This window comes from Lepeophtheirus salmonis, chromosome 6 (genome assembly GCF_016086655.4).
Source record: "Lepeophtheirus salmonis chromosome 6, UVic_Lsal_1.4, whole genome shotgun sequence".
Lineage (NCBI taxonomy): Eukaryota > Metazoa > Arthropoda > Copepoda > Siphonostomatoida > Caligidae > Lepeophtheirus > Lepeophtheirus salmonis.
The window spans coordinates 9,695,681-9,714,461 of NC_052136.2; the positions used below are offsets into that span (position 1 = coordinate 9,695,681).

The 18,781-nt window shown below is 31.2% G+C and overlaps 3 protein-coding genes across 17 annotated transcripts; 1 reads left to right on the forward strand and 2 right to left on the reverse strand.

Moving 5' to 3' along the window:
• Window positions 1-156: 156 nt before the first annotated feature.
• On the reverse strand, window positions 157-3,894 carry LOC121119373 (xylosyl- and glucuronyltransferase LARGE2s). Of its 4 annotated transcripts, XM_040714021.2 has the most exons (6): window positions 3,786-3,894; window positions 2,842-3,067; window positions 1,608-2,774; window positions 1,003-1,547; window positions 716-942; window positions 157-626 (listed from the first exon to the last, which is right to left on the reverse strand). In XM_040714021.2, the coding sequence occupies exons 2-6, from the start codon at window positions 2,960-2,962 to the stop codon at window positions 551-553; spliced, it is 2,136 nt and encodes a 711-aa protein (XP_040569955.1). In that variant the 5' UTR covers window positions 2,963-3,067; window positions 3,786-3,894; the 3' UTR covers window positions 157-550. The 4 variants fall into 4 exon arrangements, with proteins under 4 accessions (XP_040569955.1, XP_040569954.1, XP_071745137.1 ...); XM_040714020.2 differs by having other exon boundaries at window positions 1,003-2,774; XM_071889036.1 differs by having other exon boundaries at window positions 1,003-2,774; window positions 2,842-3,026; window positions 3,786-3,880.
• Window positions 3,895-4,259: 365 nt separating this feature from the next.
• Window positions 4,260-6,549, forward strand: Sfxn1-3 (Sideroflexin-1-3). Of its 12 annotated transcripts, none has more exons than XM_071889038.1 (5): window positions 4,260-4,495; window positions 4,787-5,219; window positions 5,302-5,434; window positions 5,491-5,965; window positions 6,053-6,549. In XM_071889038.1, the coding sequence occupies exons 2-5, from the start codon at window positions 5,074-5,076 to the stop codon at window positions 6,256-6,258; spliced, it is 960 nt and encodes a 319-aa protein (XP_071745139.1). In that variant the 5' UTR covers window positions 4,260-4,495; window positions 4,787-5,073; the 3' UTR covers window positions 6,259-6,549. The 12 variants fall into 12 exon arrangements, with proteins under 12 accessions (XP_071745139.1, XP_040569958.1, XP_040569957.1 ...); XM_040714024.2 differs by having other exon boundaries at window positions 4,272-4,484; window positions 4,903-5,219; XM_040714023.2 differs by having other exon boundaries at window positions 4,273-4,495; window positions 4,903-5,219.
• LOC121119374 (uncharacterized) lies at window positions 6,401-16,261 on the reverse strand. The gene is made up of 5 exons (XM_040714022.2): window positions 15,561-16,261; window positions 7,775-7,966; window positions 7,095-7,299; window positions 6,933-7,040; window positions 6,401-6,878 (listed from the first exon to the last, which is right to left on the reverse strand). Exons 1-5 carry the CDS (start codon window positions 15,758-15,760, stop codon window positions 6,606-6,608), a joined length of 978 nt encoding a protein of 325 aa, XP_040569956.1. The 5' UTR covers window positions 15,761-16,261; the 3' UTR covers window positions 6,401-6,605.
• Window positions 16,262-18,781: the final 2,520 nt, after the last annotated feature.

An 18,781-nucleotide genomic window follows, 5' to 3' on the forward strand; every position in this document is an offset into this window, starting at 1 on the left:
AACGCTATGAAAAGCACTTTCTTAGCAAAAATTGAAACGATTGACAGAAGATATGTTAAAAAAGGACAACTTTTTTCATTTCCCCCAACATTTCATAGATCAGTATTATAATGAATGTTACGTAGCATGAACATAAATGATACAAATTACGAGTAGTACATTTCAAATAAAATCAAGTTTATTAAAAAAATTATTGATTAATAATTTAAAATAGAATATATTAAATGAACTTGTAATATCAATAAAGAAATATGCAACTATTTTTGGTGGTAAATATAATATATATAATTTTATAAACATTTAAAATAAATACTAGAAAAATATCAACTGATAAATGGAAATATTCTTAGATACAAAATATCCATGATTTAAAATATCAAAAAATCCTAAACATATATTTTGATGATCTTCCATCAAGTAATTCAACGAAAATAAGTTGACTGTTGAAGAAACTCAACGTGGAGTATTATAATAATAATGAGAATAAATGAAATCCGATCATTCAGATGAAGAAAGACTAACAAGCACCAAATAAATTGAGATTAGAGACTTAAGTACTTTTGAGTGACGTTCCATATTTGAGATTGATTTCCTTCACAAATTTTTTCTTGAGATCGTTTAAACATCTAAAAGAAGAGTTTGAGTTATGCATGTACGTTGCTTATCCAAAAACCAATAAAAATATGGTTTCATTTTATTGAATGATATTGCTTACCTCCTATAAGAAGATGATGATCGAAAACGAGCAATATCTAAACTAGGGGCATGAGGCATATGCACCATGAATACATTTGGAAGTACAATGAAATCAAATCCTGATGCAAATAATTCCAAAATATAGGACACTTTATTCCATCCAAATCCAACAAACCGTGTGTCATACTTGGGGACCAAGTCCTTGTGAACAACAATATAAGGCTCAAAATCTTCAGCCCATTGAATCTACATATGAGGAAATTTACACGTTTAAAACTTCATTACTTATTGCTGATAACGAATTACCTTGTAGGGGGATGTAGCAGTTCTCCACTTTCCATAGTCTGTGGCAGAATGCCCCTTCATCCAAATATGATACCTAAATGTTAATAGCGTTCCCTCATCTAAGAGATCAATAACTTGAGCTTTGTTTTTAGGAAATTTAGGAAGTCTGTATCTTTGAGTCTCAAAAGCAGGAATGACATAGGCTCTTGTCACCTTCGCGTGTTCCTTTGAATTTCGAATTACATTGCACAGAGATGAGTATGTTTCTACTCCTGGTAGAAAGTCAATATCACTTAAGAAAACATAATCGGTTTCTACTTCATTGAGAGCCACATTTCGTAAATAGTTCACGGGATAAAAGCTCCCTTCCTTGTACACAACGTGATAACCAATATTTTTTCTCCTTTTGAGTATTTCAGAATTGGATGCAAATGTAAAAAATTCCTGAGCCTCAGCATCTGAAAGATAAAGAGCCAAACTCATGGGACCGGACCATTGAGTGCACAAATTTTCAATCATATGTAGTCTATCAATAGAGAGTTGCGCGACGAGTGTGACTAGGGAATCTTTGGATTGAGGTAAGAGATAATCTAAGAAATAAATATGGGTACGATAGACAGTTTTACCAGCTAGATAGAATTCATAACAAGACTGGTCAGAACCCTTAGATTCCATGTTTGAAACACTTTTGGCAGTAGTGACATTACATCCTATAAGATCCCTTCTCAAGAGATTACCGTCATACTGTATAAAAGTGAGAAAGTGGTTCCTAAAAAATTCAACATGTGGATTCTGAACACGAAGTTTTTTAGGCGAATTAAAATGAATAATATTTAAATCCTGAACTTCTAAGGAATAGCAAAATTCAGAAGAGCGGCTGTTATCAGATAATTGAACGTTCCAATTGCATGGTAACTTGTAGAGTAATTGCGGATAACTCTTAAGCACAGCGTTGAAAATATCTTGATCAGCTAGGGCTGTGACATAGAGAGTCGTAAGATCTTTTTCAGCAATAAGCTTCCATTTTGTATTCCATTGAAAAGATCGGAGCTTGTTCAAGTCCATAAGAATAACACCCGTATTGAAACCTCTTCCAAGAGCTGGCCAAGGACGATGATTTTTCCATAATTTTCCAGGAATATACCAATCACTTTGATTTTCAACGAGACCTAGACATTGATCTACTTCAAAATTACTAAAATATTTCCATAACTTTGAAATATCTGTAGCTAATGTTACGTCTGTGTCAAGAACAATAATTTTAGACACATTAGACAATACTTTTGGTAATGTTAATTTAAGGAGTCCATAAATCCCTGAGTAATGCTTGTTGGGAACCCAATTTACTTCATTCGATACATCTTCTTCATAAAAAGAAACTTTAACTTGTAGGATTTTCCATGTTTGAAACAAGGTATCAAGAACTCGTTTAGTTGATGGATCTGTGATAAAATGGAAGTGTAGAGGATGCTTCCGATAGAATAAAATGCTTTTAATAAGAGTAACAACTGAACGACTAGAATTATAACCAGCGCAAACAATCCCAATATGAAGCACATCACACTTTGGAACAAAATCATCACAAGGTTTATTACTGTGATGGTGATATTCTTCATCTTCTTCTGGAGGCTCTTGAGAGGTAGGGAATCTCTTCTGAGACATTGCAGATATAAGCTGACTTTGTGAAATGGATAATTGTCGACGAAGTATTTGATTTTGATCTTCCATATCTCTAACACGATCCGCTAGTCGAGCTTCCCTACCATTAAGGCCTAGAGGATTGTTGGGATCATCTAAAAAACATACATATTAGTTAATTGTTTTAATGTACACCTATTTTATTTATACTAATTTACTTACTGAATAATTGTAATTGAACCCATTTGGATTTGAAATGAATGAAAACGATGATGAGTAGAATTAGTACAAAGAGAGATAAATGGGCATATCTGAACCAAAACCATTTTCTCCCTCGGCCCATGACGGTCCAAATCCTTACATTCGGTGGTACTCCGTACTTCAGTTGTCGTCACGGATGGGTGCTGCTGTTAGTAACATATATATCAATATTATACACTGGGTACTCCTGAGAAGAATATAAATGTAAAAAAAAGAGGATGGATATTATTATTCTAGAGTCTGCGCTATTTTTCCTCCTATCTGCTAACGAAGGAAGAAAAGGTAAAAAAAAAAAAAACATAATCTGTTTCAATGCTATTTAGGTAATTTTTTACTTTATTTATATATTTATAGTATATAATAAGTGACAAACAATATAACATATAAATGATGTCGATAATATTAAGTATATCTTCCCGAGTAGAAATGAATTGAGTGTCGATACTCACTGCTACTTTCAAGGATAACTTCATTATATAACTAATTATAATGATTTGCATTTTTTAAATGTGTATTCAACAGTAATGTAATATCAAGATCTAACAAAATAGTAATCCTTGCTTAAATAATTATATTTGTTCATCACTTATTACTATTTAGTATTAGAGCTAAATCGTTATATTAACATATCTTAAAATTAAAGTGAATGTCCTTTCCAAGACATTGCCCTAATTAAATATTTACTGCTATTTTATATCTTTTTTCGTAAGTAGATAGATCACATTATTATTTAATATTTAGCCACATCAAAAGACATTCGATCGATCGAATTGAGGACAACAGGAAATGTAAAATCCCATTATTTTCTACATACTCTTTCAAATATGTACTTTGAGTAGTACTTCCATTAATATATTCATATTTTTAAAAATGTACTCTATCAAAATATAAATAAATTGTCGTACTTATGAATAATTAATTATTGAAATGTATATTTATCTAAAAAAGAAAATACGTCAAGTTTCACAACCACAACTCAGTCATATTTTTATACGATACTAAAAACAGTATGTATACGGTGTAAACAAAAGTACATTTATATCAGGTTGTTATTAAATTTATCCGCTAGAGGGCTTATGTTTACAAATAAATAGATATCAATGTTTTGAATGTCCTAGAGAGAAAAAAATAACTTTCATGTACGACTTTGATTATTATAAAACCAAAATAATATATATCATTAGGTATCTAAGAAAGATTAAAAATGGAGTGGTCATCTGACTATAGCCAAACAAGATAGATAATTTAAAGAATTTTCTTTTATTTGTAGGGTTTTCATGCCTAATAATGATAAAAAACGGACTATTAAATAATTGAAATTGGTAATAATAACTAATATATTAATGTTACTTATTAACTGTGCCAGCAGCTACTGAATCGAATATCTCTTTTGTTGTTTCGGCAGTACGCACTATGTTTCGCTATTAAAGCTGCTGAGGAAGAAAAAACACATGTTTTCAATTGACATCACACAGTTTGTTCTGTGACGTTAGTGATGTTTTAATATTACTGAAACGAAGAGTTTCGGCAAATTTTGTTATTTTACTTTGGTGTTCGTTACAAACATAAAAATAGGCTTGAAAGGAGGATCAATTACATCCGGAGTAGGTAGTAGGTACAACTCACAATTCAATTTTGTTTATTACTATTTGCAAATCAATCGTATTTCAATTATTATTTATTAAATGTTTGAACATGTAGAGCTATTTCAAGTAATTAAAAGCCTTAAAATACATTTATCGACGTTCTTACTATAACATATATGTATAAATATGTCCATTTAATATATATATATATATATATTGTGTTCTTAGGTGGCTTTCAATTATTTTTTAAATGTAATCTTATATTTATAGATATTGCCGATTGATATCCCAATTGCAAATATGAAAATAAGCAATTTTAGCAAGGCCAATTCATACGTCATAAGTATCAAAAATCCATATTTTTGATACTTTTTTTTAACAAAAGTGTTGTGTTTGTTGCATCAAGCTTGATATATTATATTTATTATTTGAACAGGCCTTTAACTTGTTTAAATACGATATCACATGAGAACGCTGCGTTGACTTTACTTTCCATCTTTCAAACCAGTTTTTACTTATTATATACTCATTTATATAATATATTATATTTTTTTGAGCACCCAAACAACTATTAAGGATAGTTGATTGATTCACATATTAAGTGAAAATGGCAGAAAGAGTAAATATAGATGAGCCTCGTTGGGATCAATCTACGTATATTGGACGAGTTAAACATTTCCTTGTAACTACAAATCCTTTTAATCTATTTTGTACTCCTCAACAATTGGAGTGGTCAAAGGACGTCGTTACAAAGTTAGTACCAATATACATTTTACATATGAATATTAAATAGATTATGTTGAGGGGACTGATACATACTTATTCTTATGTATAGATACCGAGAAAATGATCCTTCTGTTGCAAATCTATCTACTGATGAACTCTGGAAAGCTAAAAATATATATGACTCCAGCTTCCACCCGGACACAGGGGAGAAAATGATGCTGATTGGTAGAATGTCTGCGCAAGTAATGTTTACATCTGAGAATTAATTATAATTTTATCTTGCTTTCATTCTCCTTAGGTCCCTATGAACATGACCATCACGGGTCTAATGATGACATTCTATAAAACTCCAGCTCAAACAATATTTTGGCAATGGACTAATCAGTCATTCAATGCTATTGTTAATTACACAAATCGCTCAGGAAGTAAACCCATAGATTCCTTTACTCTAGGATCTTCTTATGTTGCTGCTACCGGAGGAGCTCTTACTACAGCTCTTGGACTCAATGCTGCTGTTAAATCTCTTCCTCCAATTGCTGGTAGATTCGTACCATTCGCTGCAGTTGCAGCAGCTAATTGTATTAACATACCCTTGATGAGACGTTCAGAATTATCAGAAGGTGTTCCTGTATTTACAAAAGATGGTACACCTGTAGGAAATTCTACAGTGGCTGCACGGGAAGGGATTGCTATGGTTACATTTTCGCGAATAATCATGGCGTCTCCTGGAATGCTACTCTTACCTTTTGCAATGAATTCGTTAGAGAAGAAAGGTAATTTAAATATATACTCAGATATGTTTTAAATGTGATCTAACATATTTTCTATGGTCATATTCTATTTAATTTCCATATAAATAGGCTTCTTCAAAAGATACCCTCGCTTGAATGCACCAATACAGATAGGAATGTTGGGATTGATATTGATATTTGCAACCCCACTTTGTTGTGCAATTTTTGAACAAAAAGCTTCGATCCCAATTTCAAGAGTAGATTCTGACCTCCAGGGCCGATTAAGTTCAATTGGTAGTGAAGATAAAACTCTATACTACAATAAAGGACTCTAAATATCCTTGGACTATTTTGAAAGTGTTCGTCCCCAACAAAAAATTATAATTATAGTTTATTTTAAAAAGAATTTATGCATTTCTGGATTCCGTGTCATCATAGTTGTGTTAATATGTATTTGAATGATTTATTTAAAGAAGAATATGGGACTATTTGATTATGATCTATTTACACTTTTTTTGTTCGTAGATATTACATACATTTCATAAAACATTTTAATTTTTTTTTGTATACTCTATGTTTAATTTGTAAAAAATCGGTTTCATATGATTTATAATTGTTTAAAATGATTTCCGGTCTATTTATTTTTGAAATATTATCAACCATTTTTAATTTTAAATTAGTTTTAAAGATTTGGAACCATGACGTTATTAGGAAGCGGGGGTGGCATTTCTTCGTCGGAATCGTTTTCAATGAGAGAATATTCTGAATACTCGGGTGGAGGTGGGAGGGGTAAGGACTCTCTGGTAGAAATGTTCATATAGTTAGTATCTAATATTTCAGTCTCTTTACTCATATCCAATAGTAATTTATCGAATGCTGCGTAGGTATCTGTTGACTCATCCAACTCATTGAGATTTACGTAAGTGTTGTCAGTTTGAACGGGAGGAGGACTCTTCTGAAATTGAGGATTTTATTAATATACACAAGGTAAATATAAATAAATAATTACTTTTTCAGGAACTTCAAATGCCATCAGTGGTATATCAACTTTTTTTAACCGATGAGGTGATCCTGTCGCAATGAATTTATCTTGATTTGAAACTGAGTTTCTTATGGACTATAACAAAAGAAGTTTATAATTATGCCTTCATGAAAAAAATCCGCTAATTACCATGCATGGATTTGTTGTTTGGGGATTGAAGATATTTTCATATGCTTCTTTAAAGGACTCTGTTCTTTTGCGTTCATTTGCTTTCAAATTTGCTGTGGTTATTTTGTCGAGGATATCATAGTCTATTGCTTTTGATTCGTAGTTCGAAAAAAAGTTACTTAATCTAGCTGCTTCGTTTTTGTTGACCTCGCATCTCTCCAATCTCCTAGATATATTGAGCAATAAGATTAATTTAATTTATAAATAAGTATATGCATATCTAGTCAAAAATAATCTTATATAAAAATCAAAAAAAGTAGAAATATTCTATAATTTTCTTTACATCATACATCAGTCCTATATTTCAGTCAATTATAGGCTTTGTATTCTAATTTATGGGATAAATTGAGTTACCCAAAAGTGTTAACTGTTGTATAGAACCTTCATTTGAATAATAAAACTTTATTTGCCCTTAACATTGTCTTTCAAATAAAGTATCAATTTATAGTTATTTTATTGGGACGATGAATTTTTGCTACTTTAAATACAATTTGCGACGCCTCCATTTGATCAATCAAAAAAAATTTGTTAATAGAAATAGAGAATCATGAATTCATCGAAAAATAAAAATGTAAAGTAAACTAAATTATCAGAAAAATCCTTATAGTAACCAATAGAAAGTTTTATAGATCTATACTTACGGCATCTTAGCTTTTTGTCCATAAGTTTCTCGGAATTCTTTCTGATATCCTCCATCAATTGCATGACTGATCTGAACCTGAATTTGCGACACATCCTGTTCCAAAAACATTATAGTATCCGATAGTTGACTCAATTTAGTGTCGAGATTTTCAGCCAACGTCCCAATCTTGTAGGTAACTGCGCTTATAGCTCTGCAAATGAATTTCTATAAATCAGGGGATAATACGAATCATATCATTATTTTGTACTACTACAAAATAATATTTAAGAGAGTTTATTCCTATATTTAGTAGCAACTCTATTTTACCTGTGAATTCTAATGAACAATAAACATAAATAAATCCTTTGAAAATAACATAAAGATTGTTTGAATGATTGCTTATTGTAGAAAGGGTCATCATCAGGGGAGGGCGTGCGAGGGTGACCTCCCCCCTTGATATTTAAGTAGCAGAAAATTGGATGTTTAAAGTGTTTTGGTCATCCAATAAAAAGGAGGTCCCTAAAACAAAGTTATAGAGATCGAGTTTTGATCCTATCATAATGAAATAACGAAACTCTTTTGAATACAATTAGAAAGACTGTTTTTATAGACCTTGCCCCATTTTTTTTAAATAATAGCATAATAATATTATTATAATTTTACCAGTAACACATTAATACATGCACTCAGTGGTCAAAGTGCTTTAAAATTCTTGCCAGAACTTTTCTTTGATTAATGTCTTGCTAAAACAGCCATTGCTTATAGTAATTTAAGAGGCAATTCAAATTCCCACAATCAACGTTTAGAAAACTGATACAGGGAAAATAAGATGAAAAATCGACAGTTGACAACAAAATACTTTATTATTTTTGTGAGGTAGAACCGTTGTTTCTAAATTTGTTTTTTCGCCCACATTCTCTTCTACAAAAAATAAACATTTAAACCAAATAACCTCTTCATTTAAAAAAATGCAAATTATTGAGGTTTGAAGATTATAATATTTAGTATTCTTATAAATAACAATTGTCAAATCCAAGCACTTTGTGACATTAACAAGTACTATAGATTTGTAAACTCATCTCAAGACTCAAAATTATTACAGTGTGCATTGCTTTTGTGACAATTTGACAGCTGACTTATAATCCTGCACTTAACGGAACGACGTTCGGATCACTTTGAGTACTGCGTGTACCTTTGTCTTCCTACTATTAATTATAGATATAATTATGAAGAACAAACGAAACGGAATTATAAGTGAGGAAGGGGAAAAATGGATTTTTAAATTTCTGTCTCTTTTGACTTCATGGAAAAATTAATATCAATATTAATAATATATAATTATGGAAATACAAAATTCGGCTCTACATATTTAAGAGATCGAATTTCAAAAAAAAGTATAAAGTGAATAATAAATAAGAATACAGTAATATCTTGACATACGAGTTTAATTTGTTCGTTCTTGTAAGTCAAAGCAATGAAACTTGAAAAGGGCTCTTGTGTCCTGTCGCCAACTCTGGATCAGAGTATATCTAAATAAAAACTCGTGTGTTAATGGGATTTTTTGCTCAGAATCCTGCTCGTATCTCGAAACAGTCGTATGGTGGGACACTCTTATCTCAAGCTATTACTGTATATAGGTACCTACTTTGAATTCTTTAATATTTAATTTGATGAAATGCATTCTGCACCATTTGGCTTTGAATGCAGCAATGAATACATTTCTTAATTCCTAATTTGTAACTGGGATATTTTGATGATTAATAACCAAGGCCGGTTTTAGTGTGAGCGGGTCTAGGGTAAAGATAGGTATATGTACAGGGCACCAGTGCCAGAATATATTATCAAATGGGGGAGGGGGATATACTTTTTTGGAAATTTTGAATCAAAAGTTTTTTGACTTTTTACTAAATGCCTAGTTGGACAAGTTAGTTTTTTAAAAAAAGAAGAAACAAAAAAACATTTTTTAAAATCTTTAGAGCTATAATTTTTCAGAAGGGACTAAATTTGAACGAATAGCTTTTTTGTTTTTTAAAAAAGAAGGTAAATTGATTTTTTTTTCCTCAAAATTTATAACATGTAAATTAAAAAAAAAAACCGATTTTTGTATTGTGATAAGTACAACATTCTGCAAAAGAAAGTAGGAGAGGGGGATAATTGTCCCTTTGGCTCTGCCACCAGTGGTATGGGGTCTTTTTTATTTTTAAAAATTTGAATTAAATTTCAGATTATATTGTCTAACAAATAAATTGGAATATTTTTTTAAATTTCGCTCATTGCCGTTAATTTTTACCTTTAAGTGCCGAACACAGTAGATGTGTAAATTTTAGTGCTACTACGTTACAGATTTAAATATGTCTATTTAATAAGGGAATTTGAATATTGAAGTTATATATTTATAAAAAAATATGGTCTATCGATTTGTTAGCCATTTTAAAATATTTTTTGAGGTTCCTAGGTTCCGGGTAGGTTTTAGTGTGTGTGGGTATGCGGCAAAGATTAAGGTGTGTGGTCCTTTTCTTCCTTTCTTTTTTGAAAATTTGAATTTTTTTTTTTTGGGAAAATAAATTTCGTAGCCTTTTTTTTTTTGATAAGGAATTCCCATTTTTTTAAATCCCATTTTACTAAAAATTTCGTGACTTTCTTTATCTTTCTAATATGAAGACCTATCAAATATTCATCGCTAGGGGGCGGTTGGGAGGTATGGACTTTTTTTTCTTTGTTAAATGAATTATTTAATTATAATAATTTATTTAAATAAAATCATTTGCAATGTTGCTATTTTTATAATCAAGTGTGGAGCCGCCCATATTACTAACCTTAATTATAGATGCCCAAAATAGGTTAATCAAAGAAGTTTCTAATAAAGGAGGAAAGTTATAACTTATTTTATGTTTCTTCCTGAAATAAGATTGAGTCAATACAATTGCTGTTAGCTGTAATGTAACGCTCGTCACATCCTAGACCAGTGTTTATCAAAAAAAATTCAGTCAGGGTACATAGAGGCACCCCAGTGTAAAATATGATCTAAATGTAAATGTTCCATTTATTTAAACGATACAGTAATGAACAGAGCATAATACAGGCTGACCTACTTTTCTTTGACCGCCCAAATAACACTAGAGACCAAGAATAAGACCAGAAGAGCTCACATCAAGTAGGCTGGGACTTCATTTCACAATCATTCATGCCTAGTTCTTGTAGGACGTTTCTTTTTCGAAAACGATCCATGATACTGATGCTTGTTCCTTCCCTTTAGGAAATCAAATGTATTTTCGCGGTTAAACGATAGAACAATATGATGCTCTGCAGTCTCCCTGGCCCCGGTAGACTATTTATTGACAAAGGGTCCTTGAAACAGATTTTTACAGTTCCTTTTATATGCCTAATTATTTATCTAAAATAAACTTAGAATTTTATCGCTTCAAAAGTAAAAAGAATGGATTTATGACTTCAAATACATGAAATGTCATTTTTTTAATTCATTTCTTTAAAATCAGAGTGGAAATACGTACTTTTTTTGTCGGCATCACTAAAACAGTCAGGGTACATCCCAGTGTGACGGGGCACCTACTTTGAGAAACCCTGTCCTAGACTATAACCTGAGTTTGAAATTTATGTTATAAGATTTTGAAATTTGTACCAGATTTAATTTTGGCGAAAATCATTATTATTTGTTTTAATGATGACGGCCCACAGATGTCTCCACGTATCAAAATCTCCACATCCCTCCAAAAAAAAGAAAGACTCTATTCCAGATTGACTAAATTAAATGGGGATTTCATTTGGGATTCTACTCATTTCCACAAGAAGTAAATATAATGTGTAAGATTAAATTTCTTTGAACATTTAAAAAAAAAATTGTATATTTAATAGTTTGTTTAGATAATGAGCTTAAATAAGGAATTTAATCTTATTAAAAACATAATGAACTATATTTTTATGTTTCATTACGCTATATATGTTTTTTTAAATAAGTATAAATGGATTATTTCTACATGTAGAAGGTACATTGTACAAGTAAGGAAAAATCATTCCAATGATTCGATTTGTCTCTCTAAAGGATGTAAAACACAGCGTTACCTTACTAAAACTAAAATTTACTCTATACTTTGTTTTCCACTCTCAATGTTTCTGCTTCTTTTTCCCTAATTAGTGATCTGAACGTTCATGGTTTGGAATAGGATTCCCCCTTGTTAAGCTGTGAATAATGGAGCCAGAATATGGTACAACAATTACTCTTCATGACGTGAACCCTACTACAAACTCTCTATTAAATATTAGAAAACAACAAGATATGTCAAAATTTCGTAAGAAAATTGAAACTGCTAGAGTCTGGGGCTAACACGATAGGTAATTATTTTTGTGGAGTTGTTGAAGCAAGAACATTAAAAGCTAACGTATTGTTTTCTGCGACCCCTATAAGAATTGTCAAAAGTTTTTTAACAATATATATATAAATATATTTTTTAATCCTTTATTTAGACAGTAAATAATTTATAAAAATTAGAATTATCTAAAATTTTCTGGTGAAGATGAATTTACAAAAATATAATTAAACATGTAACATTAAGAGCCATTTTGCTTTTAAACTAGCAACTAGCTCGTTTTGTTTTTACTCTTTCTAAAAAGTTTGAGTATTTTTGCAATGTATCAAAATGTCTTGATGGGTTAGATGAATGATATCAGAGGCCCAGTCAGAAGCACCCTCGATTGTCTAAGGATCTTAAAAAAAAAAAAAAATCCCTATCGACCTAGCTTTAGAAGTACTTTCTTTATTTTTTGATGATACCCGAATATAATTATTGGCGTAATTATATTAACATTATTATCATCCAGACCCCTCAGGTTTAAAATAATTAATGATCTGAGAATATGTAATTCTGGAGATTCCGAAAAAGCGTGTCTAATAGTATTGAATAGCTTACGACAATCTTTATATGGAGTGCTGAAAAATAAAATTTATGTGGCTAATTGAAATTGAGCTATGAATTTTCTTCTATCAGCTATTCGGGACGTCGAAGACGTAATCCTATGCAACCAATTACTAGATAGATTTAATTCCGAATCCATCCATCACACCTTGACAACGCCGAGGCCTCTTTTGAATTAGAAGAAATCATTTTCAAATGACGAGGAATGGGTAAATTCTATAGCTTGGCATATCTAATGAGAGAATAAAGTTAACTTCCCGCTAAAAAAACAGAGTGAACACCAATATCATATACTGTTAGCAGATTTTTTGTGAGTGCCTCCCATTCCACAGACACAGGGTCACCTAAATTCTTAAAAACAGGTTTCTTTCCAAGATTTTTATGAATAATATCTACGGTCGTTCCACAATCGTAAGTGTCGCTTTCCAAAGAACCCTTTCAGTAATATTTTGCATGCTTTTGTAGAGTGCCCTTGGTTTCCTTTTTACTTGAAATTGTTTCTCTTAATTTGTGTGTGTGTGTGTAAGGCTCTGAAAATCAGGCTATTTTTGATCGTCAATGCTCTTATTGCCAATAAATTGAAATGTGGAAAGACTATTCATAGATAAAACTAGAGAGCATTGGTTTTTTCCTCTGTAAATAGATATCTTGGGTTTTCTTTAAAAAAACGCAGTTCATTCTAGACATTCTTATCATATTATTTCATGTTTTGTATATATACATGATATGACATACATGATATGAATAAAGATACTAAAAAATTATAGTTTGGACGATTGTCCATTTACAAACTGATTTTCGGTCTTTTTCCATTTATTTTCATATGATAATATAAAAATGTATACTTTAATTTGTTGTCAGCTGTCAATTTTTCTGCATCTTTTCCCCTTATCAATGTACTGAATTCTGTTGATTGGTCAATTTTGCTCTTGTTAAGATTTAAACAATTCAGAACAATGATCAAATATAATATTCCATATTTGAGAAGAATTGGAAAACTATCAACATTTTGGGTAATTTTTATGTTTCTTTTTGAATTAAAAAGTCTCGAAATACGATACAGGTAACGATCATCAAATGATAAGATATAAGATTTTTCTGAATTCCAAAATTCATTTATGGATTTAGCACTAATTTCCTAGTCTACTCTTAATCTTTTCTTTTTTTGGTAAATAAAATATAAGGAAAAAGCTTGTAGCTTATTGGGTGAATGCTCAGAAGAATTTTGACTGCACCCTCTATGTGAGAAACAGGATTACAAGAACATGTTATTTAAAAAATAATAATATTATGATTCGAGGAGCTGTATTATTTTGCCATAAGACGTCACAACTCTCAGTCACTTTGTTTACAAACGAATATAAGTAAACCAGGCTCATGCCCCGTTACAAATACCGTTAAATCCGGATATAAGAAAAATACGTTCATGGTCAACGTATTTTAACACATAAAATATTTCGCATAGAAGAAACATGAAGGAAGAAATCTGCATAAAGTCAACTTTTTCTTCTGTTTTTTTTTTTTTTTTTGCAATCAACTTCATTGAAATTCATGAGAATGAAGAATTCTCATGAAGAATTTTACTTTTTTATAGCAACAAATCGTAAATTGTCGCCGACTTTTTTTATTGGAGGTTTCTTTTTAAATTCATATCACATTGCTTGTTAGTCAATACTGATACGTATAATCAGTGCCCCCGAAAACACTTTAGCTTAAGGATAAGCTACAAATCCTCGATGATCTGTCAAAAACAGGATCTAATTAAACAAAGGTTGCCTTAAAATAAGAAGTTTCAAAATTAATTAGTTACTTAAGTATCCAAAAACGGTGTTCTTTAAATACTTCGGATATAAGAAAAATCTAGATAAAGTCAACTTTTCATCAGAAAATTAGCAGTTTCCTTTATCCGGATTTGAGTGTATATATATATGTATACAGTCTGATGTATTGAACGTTTGAATTATATAGAAATTAAGTCACGGTTGGAAAGGTGGGTGGACTATTTTAACATCTTTTCTACAAAAATCTTGTATAACCCCATTCCCGTGGCATAATTTTAGACAAAGCCGAAGTATGGAGTATTAAGGGGTGTACCTCAAACACACAAATATTTGCCTTTATTTTTTAAGGGTGTTAAATTTTTTGTAGGACTTTCAAAAAATTGTCCTATGCTGTGATGATCCACCTTCCTCATTTTCTCTTTCTCATTTTGTTTATTTTTCATTCATGAACTATTCAGTTTTTTATGCATAAGTTAACTTCCAAATCAATTTAAAATAAACGTCAATTTAAAAGTAAAGAAATAACTCAAAATCCGATTTTTTTATTTTGAAAAATGGTCAAGATAATCAACAGGAATTAAAGTTTATAAATATTTTGTTCCTAAATTTTACCATTTTCAAAATAACCAACACTGATTTGGGTCAAGTGACCTCTTTTTTGGAAATCACATTATGGTCATCAATCTAATTATACATAGTGTTGTGTCGGTCCTTATTTAAAACATAATACTTCAGTCCCGTCCAGTTTAGTTTCGGTCCGGTTTAGTTCATTTTGGTCCCGTAAAGATAATTTTCGGTTCGGTTTAGTTCAGTCCTGCATATCAGCTCTAAAAACTTATAAATTTCCGTCCTTTAATCGTCACTTAAGTTTATTATTATTTTAAAAAAAAATTGTTCTAGTACTGACAGTCCTAAGGACCAGTACCAAGGACCGATTTTAATACTGGATTGGACTGGACCCAATAAATAAGGACTGACACAACACTTCCTATACGCCCCCTGTTTTTAATTGAAAAAATTGGAGCAAAGTGTTCCAAAAAGTACCAAAGGTATAAAGTAAAATAACAAGCATAATTAAAAGCAATCTACGAACTTGATCATGCAGTCGGCAGTCAACTTAATATTTTCCGATCCAATGACAGAGGGTAAAATCTCGGTCTCCTCAGTAAGAGATATTTTCCTATTTGCATCCCCATAGACAAAAGATGATCCATCTACGTTGTGTTTATAGTTTGAAGTACAGCCTTGGGCTAACTTTAGTAGCTCATTTTTGGACTCGAGTAAATCTTCCATAGCCAAAACACGACAATCAATGTATGTATGTAGTATGTTTGTAGGTATCACTTTTAAAAGTAAATGAGACTCACAGTCTGTTTATGTTTAAATGTATGAAGTTCCTTGATAAGAGGAGATCCGAGAGGAAGGAAGCTACAGTATTATTGATTAGAAATACTGTTAATTTAGGAGAAGAAAAAAAAAAAACATCAGTAGGAATAACAGATGATGATGATGACATTGTCGAATATATTTTCTGAATATGCGTTACTATTGTATATACATATAACGGTTACTTTGCCAAAAAGAAAAGATAGACATGAACCATTATTTTTACAGCTCAGTTACATACAGTCATGCAAAGTAAAATCATGTATAATGTTGTGCTTCCCAACCAAGCAACTCTGCCGGAATGCATTTTCAAGCGGAGGTGGTCCATTGGTCCTTATGGTTCCGATCCCACTGTTTTCAACATTTTAATCACTGCAGTGCCCCTAGGCGTATTATTTGAATCTATAACTTAAATATAAAATCACATGTTTTTAGGAAATACATTTCTTGATGACTTGAATAACTTTATAGAAACAAAGCAATTAAAAAATTGGAAAAGTAACATGGTAGCAATTTATTTTACTGTTATCATTGTTCACTGTTATCAAGTAATCAGCAGTGCCTGTGCTCATGAAATACAGAATATAACCGTGAAAGTTTGTTGGGAATATATTAGTATTAAGTACTTGTTAGGATCTGAGTTGAATTGAGGATCGACAACGGAGTAATTCTTGCTTATCTCCTTGCTAGATACGAAGTGGGATCTGGGTTTATCTCTTTACTGTAATTGCTGCTTGCAGTTAATCTAATGAAATTCATGAACAATTCGCTTCAATTTCCCCATTTCTTTCATACTCAATTCCAAGCACGACAACCCTGTTAAATACAGGACAACTGGTAATGACCATACAATCGGCTGAAAATTAGACCCCAATCTTCCTATATGAGGGGGAAAATAAACCTTAGTTTTTATGCCTTGCCAGTTAATATTTTTGCACTAAGTCAAGGTTACGTTAACAGTAGTATGACATTACATTTTCAGAGGTAAAGGTAACCCGAAACGTTAAATACGCATAATTGACCATAACTTTGGAACAAATTTTTGATATACACAAATCAATATGGAAATTATTCTAGGGGGTTGTTTGTGCTCTACTGAGTCAATTCTAATTAATCATTATATTTCGGTTAATTATATGCAGTTTATTCGAGATGAGTTGAGATTCCCAAGTATTTGACTCTGATATTAAAATAAAATCTTTATCATTTTCTAATTATTTCATTGTTCTTTTTGCTGCTAAAAATGACAATTTGGGCTTTTCCACAAATAATGAATAATCCGAATGAATTATTGATAGAAGTTGACGATATTATGACAAAGAGTTCAAATGCAATTCATACTAAATTTTGTGAAAAATGATTGTAGATTGTTTTTGTTAAAGTGACCGCATATGCATGACGTATTCGTATTTATAAATAAAATAAGGATTTCGAATGATGTAAATGAAACTGTACGTGTTTAAAACTGTAAATATTGTATTAATCACATTAACATGAATATATATTTTATTAGGGTCGTTTGAAAAGTCCGTGCAAATGCCGAGAGATGGAACTATTGGCGTGTATCGAGGATATTTTTAGTTAGTAGCATGTCTTGGAAGAACACACACCAACTTTCAACCAGATCGGTCTATTTCTTCCTGTTTGGCATTCGTTTGAATCCAGCAAGTTGAGTGATTTTCAAAAAAATGGACGAAAAATAAATTCGTCTGTTAATTAAACATAACTTTCTGAAAGGCAAAACGCTTCAGGAGACTAAAAAGAATCTTGATAAACATTATGTAGACTATGTACCTTAGATTAGAACTGTTCATAAGTGGTTTCAAAATTTTTGGAGAGGCCATATGTCCTGATGGATTTTTTTTTTTTTTTGTGGGCCAATCGTGAACTTTTTTCTTGCTGCTCAGTTTTCAAACGGTCCAATAACGATGAATAATATGCACCTACAATAGTTTTAAACTTTTTCAGATAGTCGATGAGGATCATTCCTTGCAAATCCAAAAGACAGTTGCCACAATCTTTCTGGCCGATTCCACGATTCAAACGAATACCAAACAGAAAGAAATAGACCGATCTGGCTGAAAATGGGAGTATTTTTTTTCAAATTTACTTTATAATAATATATAAATATAGAATATTTAAGACTATAATAAATGAGTGACGTCATAGAAAAGCGACATCTTGTGAAACTATTATGAAAAATAATTACCATGCTATTTTCTCAGGCTAACGGTGCTCGATGAAAGCTACTTGGTTTAATACTTTAGTCCAACCTTGTATTTCTATTACCCTTGACTTGTACCCAGGGATGCAAATAATATGAAACGCCGGTATTTAAAAAAAAAGAATCGGAGTATTAACATCTTTGAAGAATGTTTTGGAGTAAAGCATCTTAGCTATCGTAACGATAATTAAATTAGCAACGAGTAACTATAGGATGTTGGAAACAAACACAAACTCCACTCTGTATCTACAAGGATATAAATTAGGTATTACTCTGATGTCGATCTTCAATTCTACTCCGAGTCCAACAAGTACTTAGACTTATAACCCAGCAACAAATCCTCAGAGTTCTAACTTACATACTTTCAAGCATCCTCTTAAATTGGGCTTGATTTTACACTACATTCACATTTGTCTTGATTTAACTGAAATATTCAGTAATAAAAATAAGAAATGAATAGGTATGTAGAAAATTGTGCTGTTAACTAACCTAAAAATCCTATTTCAATCGCAATCATTCCATTGTCCAGTCATTTGTGAATAGTAAAGATTATTGGATTCTAGAGTAAAATATCATAAACCCTAGCCGGATTCTATATGTTCCATGAAGGGCTAACACGTACCCATTGCTATTTAAATTTATCTTATTAATCAAGGATTAAGTTTATATAAAACATTGATAATTATAAACGTAAAATAAAACTT

Excerpts from the sequence above, each read along its gene's own strand:
- LOC121119374 (XM_040714022.2), bottom strand. The coding sequence starts at position 15,760 with ATGGAAGATTTACTCGAGTCCAAAAATGAGCTACTAAAGTTAGCCCAA. Across the intron at positions 7,300-7,774 it reads GGACAAAAAGCTAAGATGCC|GAGATTGGAGAGATGCGAGG; the intron begins GTAAGTATAGAT and ends CAATATATCTAG. Across the intron at positions 7,041-7,094 it reads AAACAACAAATCCATGCATG|TCCATAAGAAACTCAGTTTC; the intron begins GTAATTAGCGGA and ends CTTTTGTTATAG.
- LOC121119373 (XM_040714020.2), bottom strand. The coding sequence starts at position 2,962 with ATGGGCCGAGGGAGAAAATGGTTTTGGTTCAGATATGCCCATTTATCT. Across the intron at positions 2,775-2,841 it reads GGTTCAATTACAATTATTCA|ATGATCCCAACAATCCTCTA; the intron begins GTAAGTAAATTA and ends TATGTTTTTTAG. Across the intron at positions 943-1,002 it reads CTGCTACATCCCCCTACAAG|ATTCAATGGGCTGAAGATTT; the intron begins GTAATTCGTTAT and ends CCTCATATGTAG.
- Sfxn1-3 (XM_071889038.1), top strand. The coding sequence starts at position 5,074 with ATGGCAGAAAGAGTAAATATAGATGAGCCTCGTTGGGATCAATCTACG. Across the intron at positions 5,435-5,490 it reads TTGGTAGAATGTCTGCGCAA|GTCCCTATGAACATGACCAT; the intron begins GTAATGTTTACA and ends CATTCTCCTTAG. Across the intron at positions 5,966-6,052 it reads GAATTCGTTAGAGAAGAAAG|GCTTCTTCAAAAGATACCCT; the intron begins GTAATTTAAATA and ends CCATATAAATAG.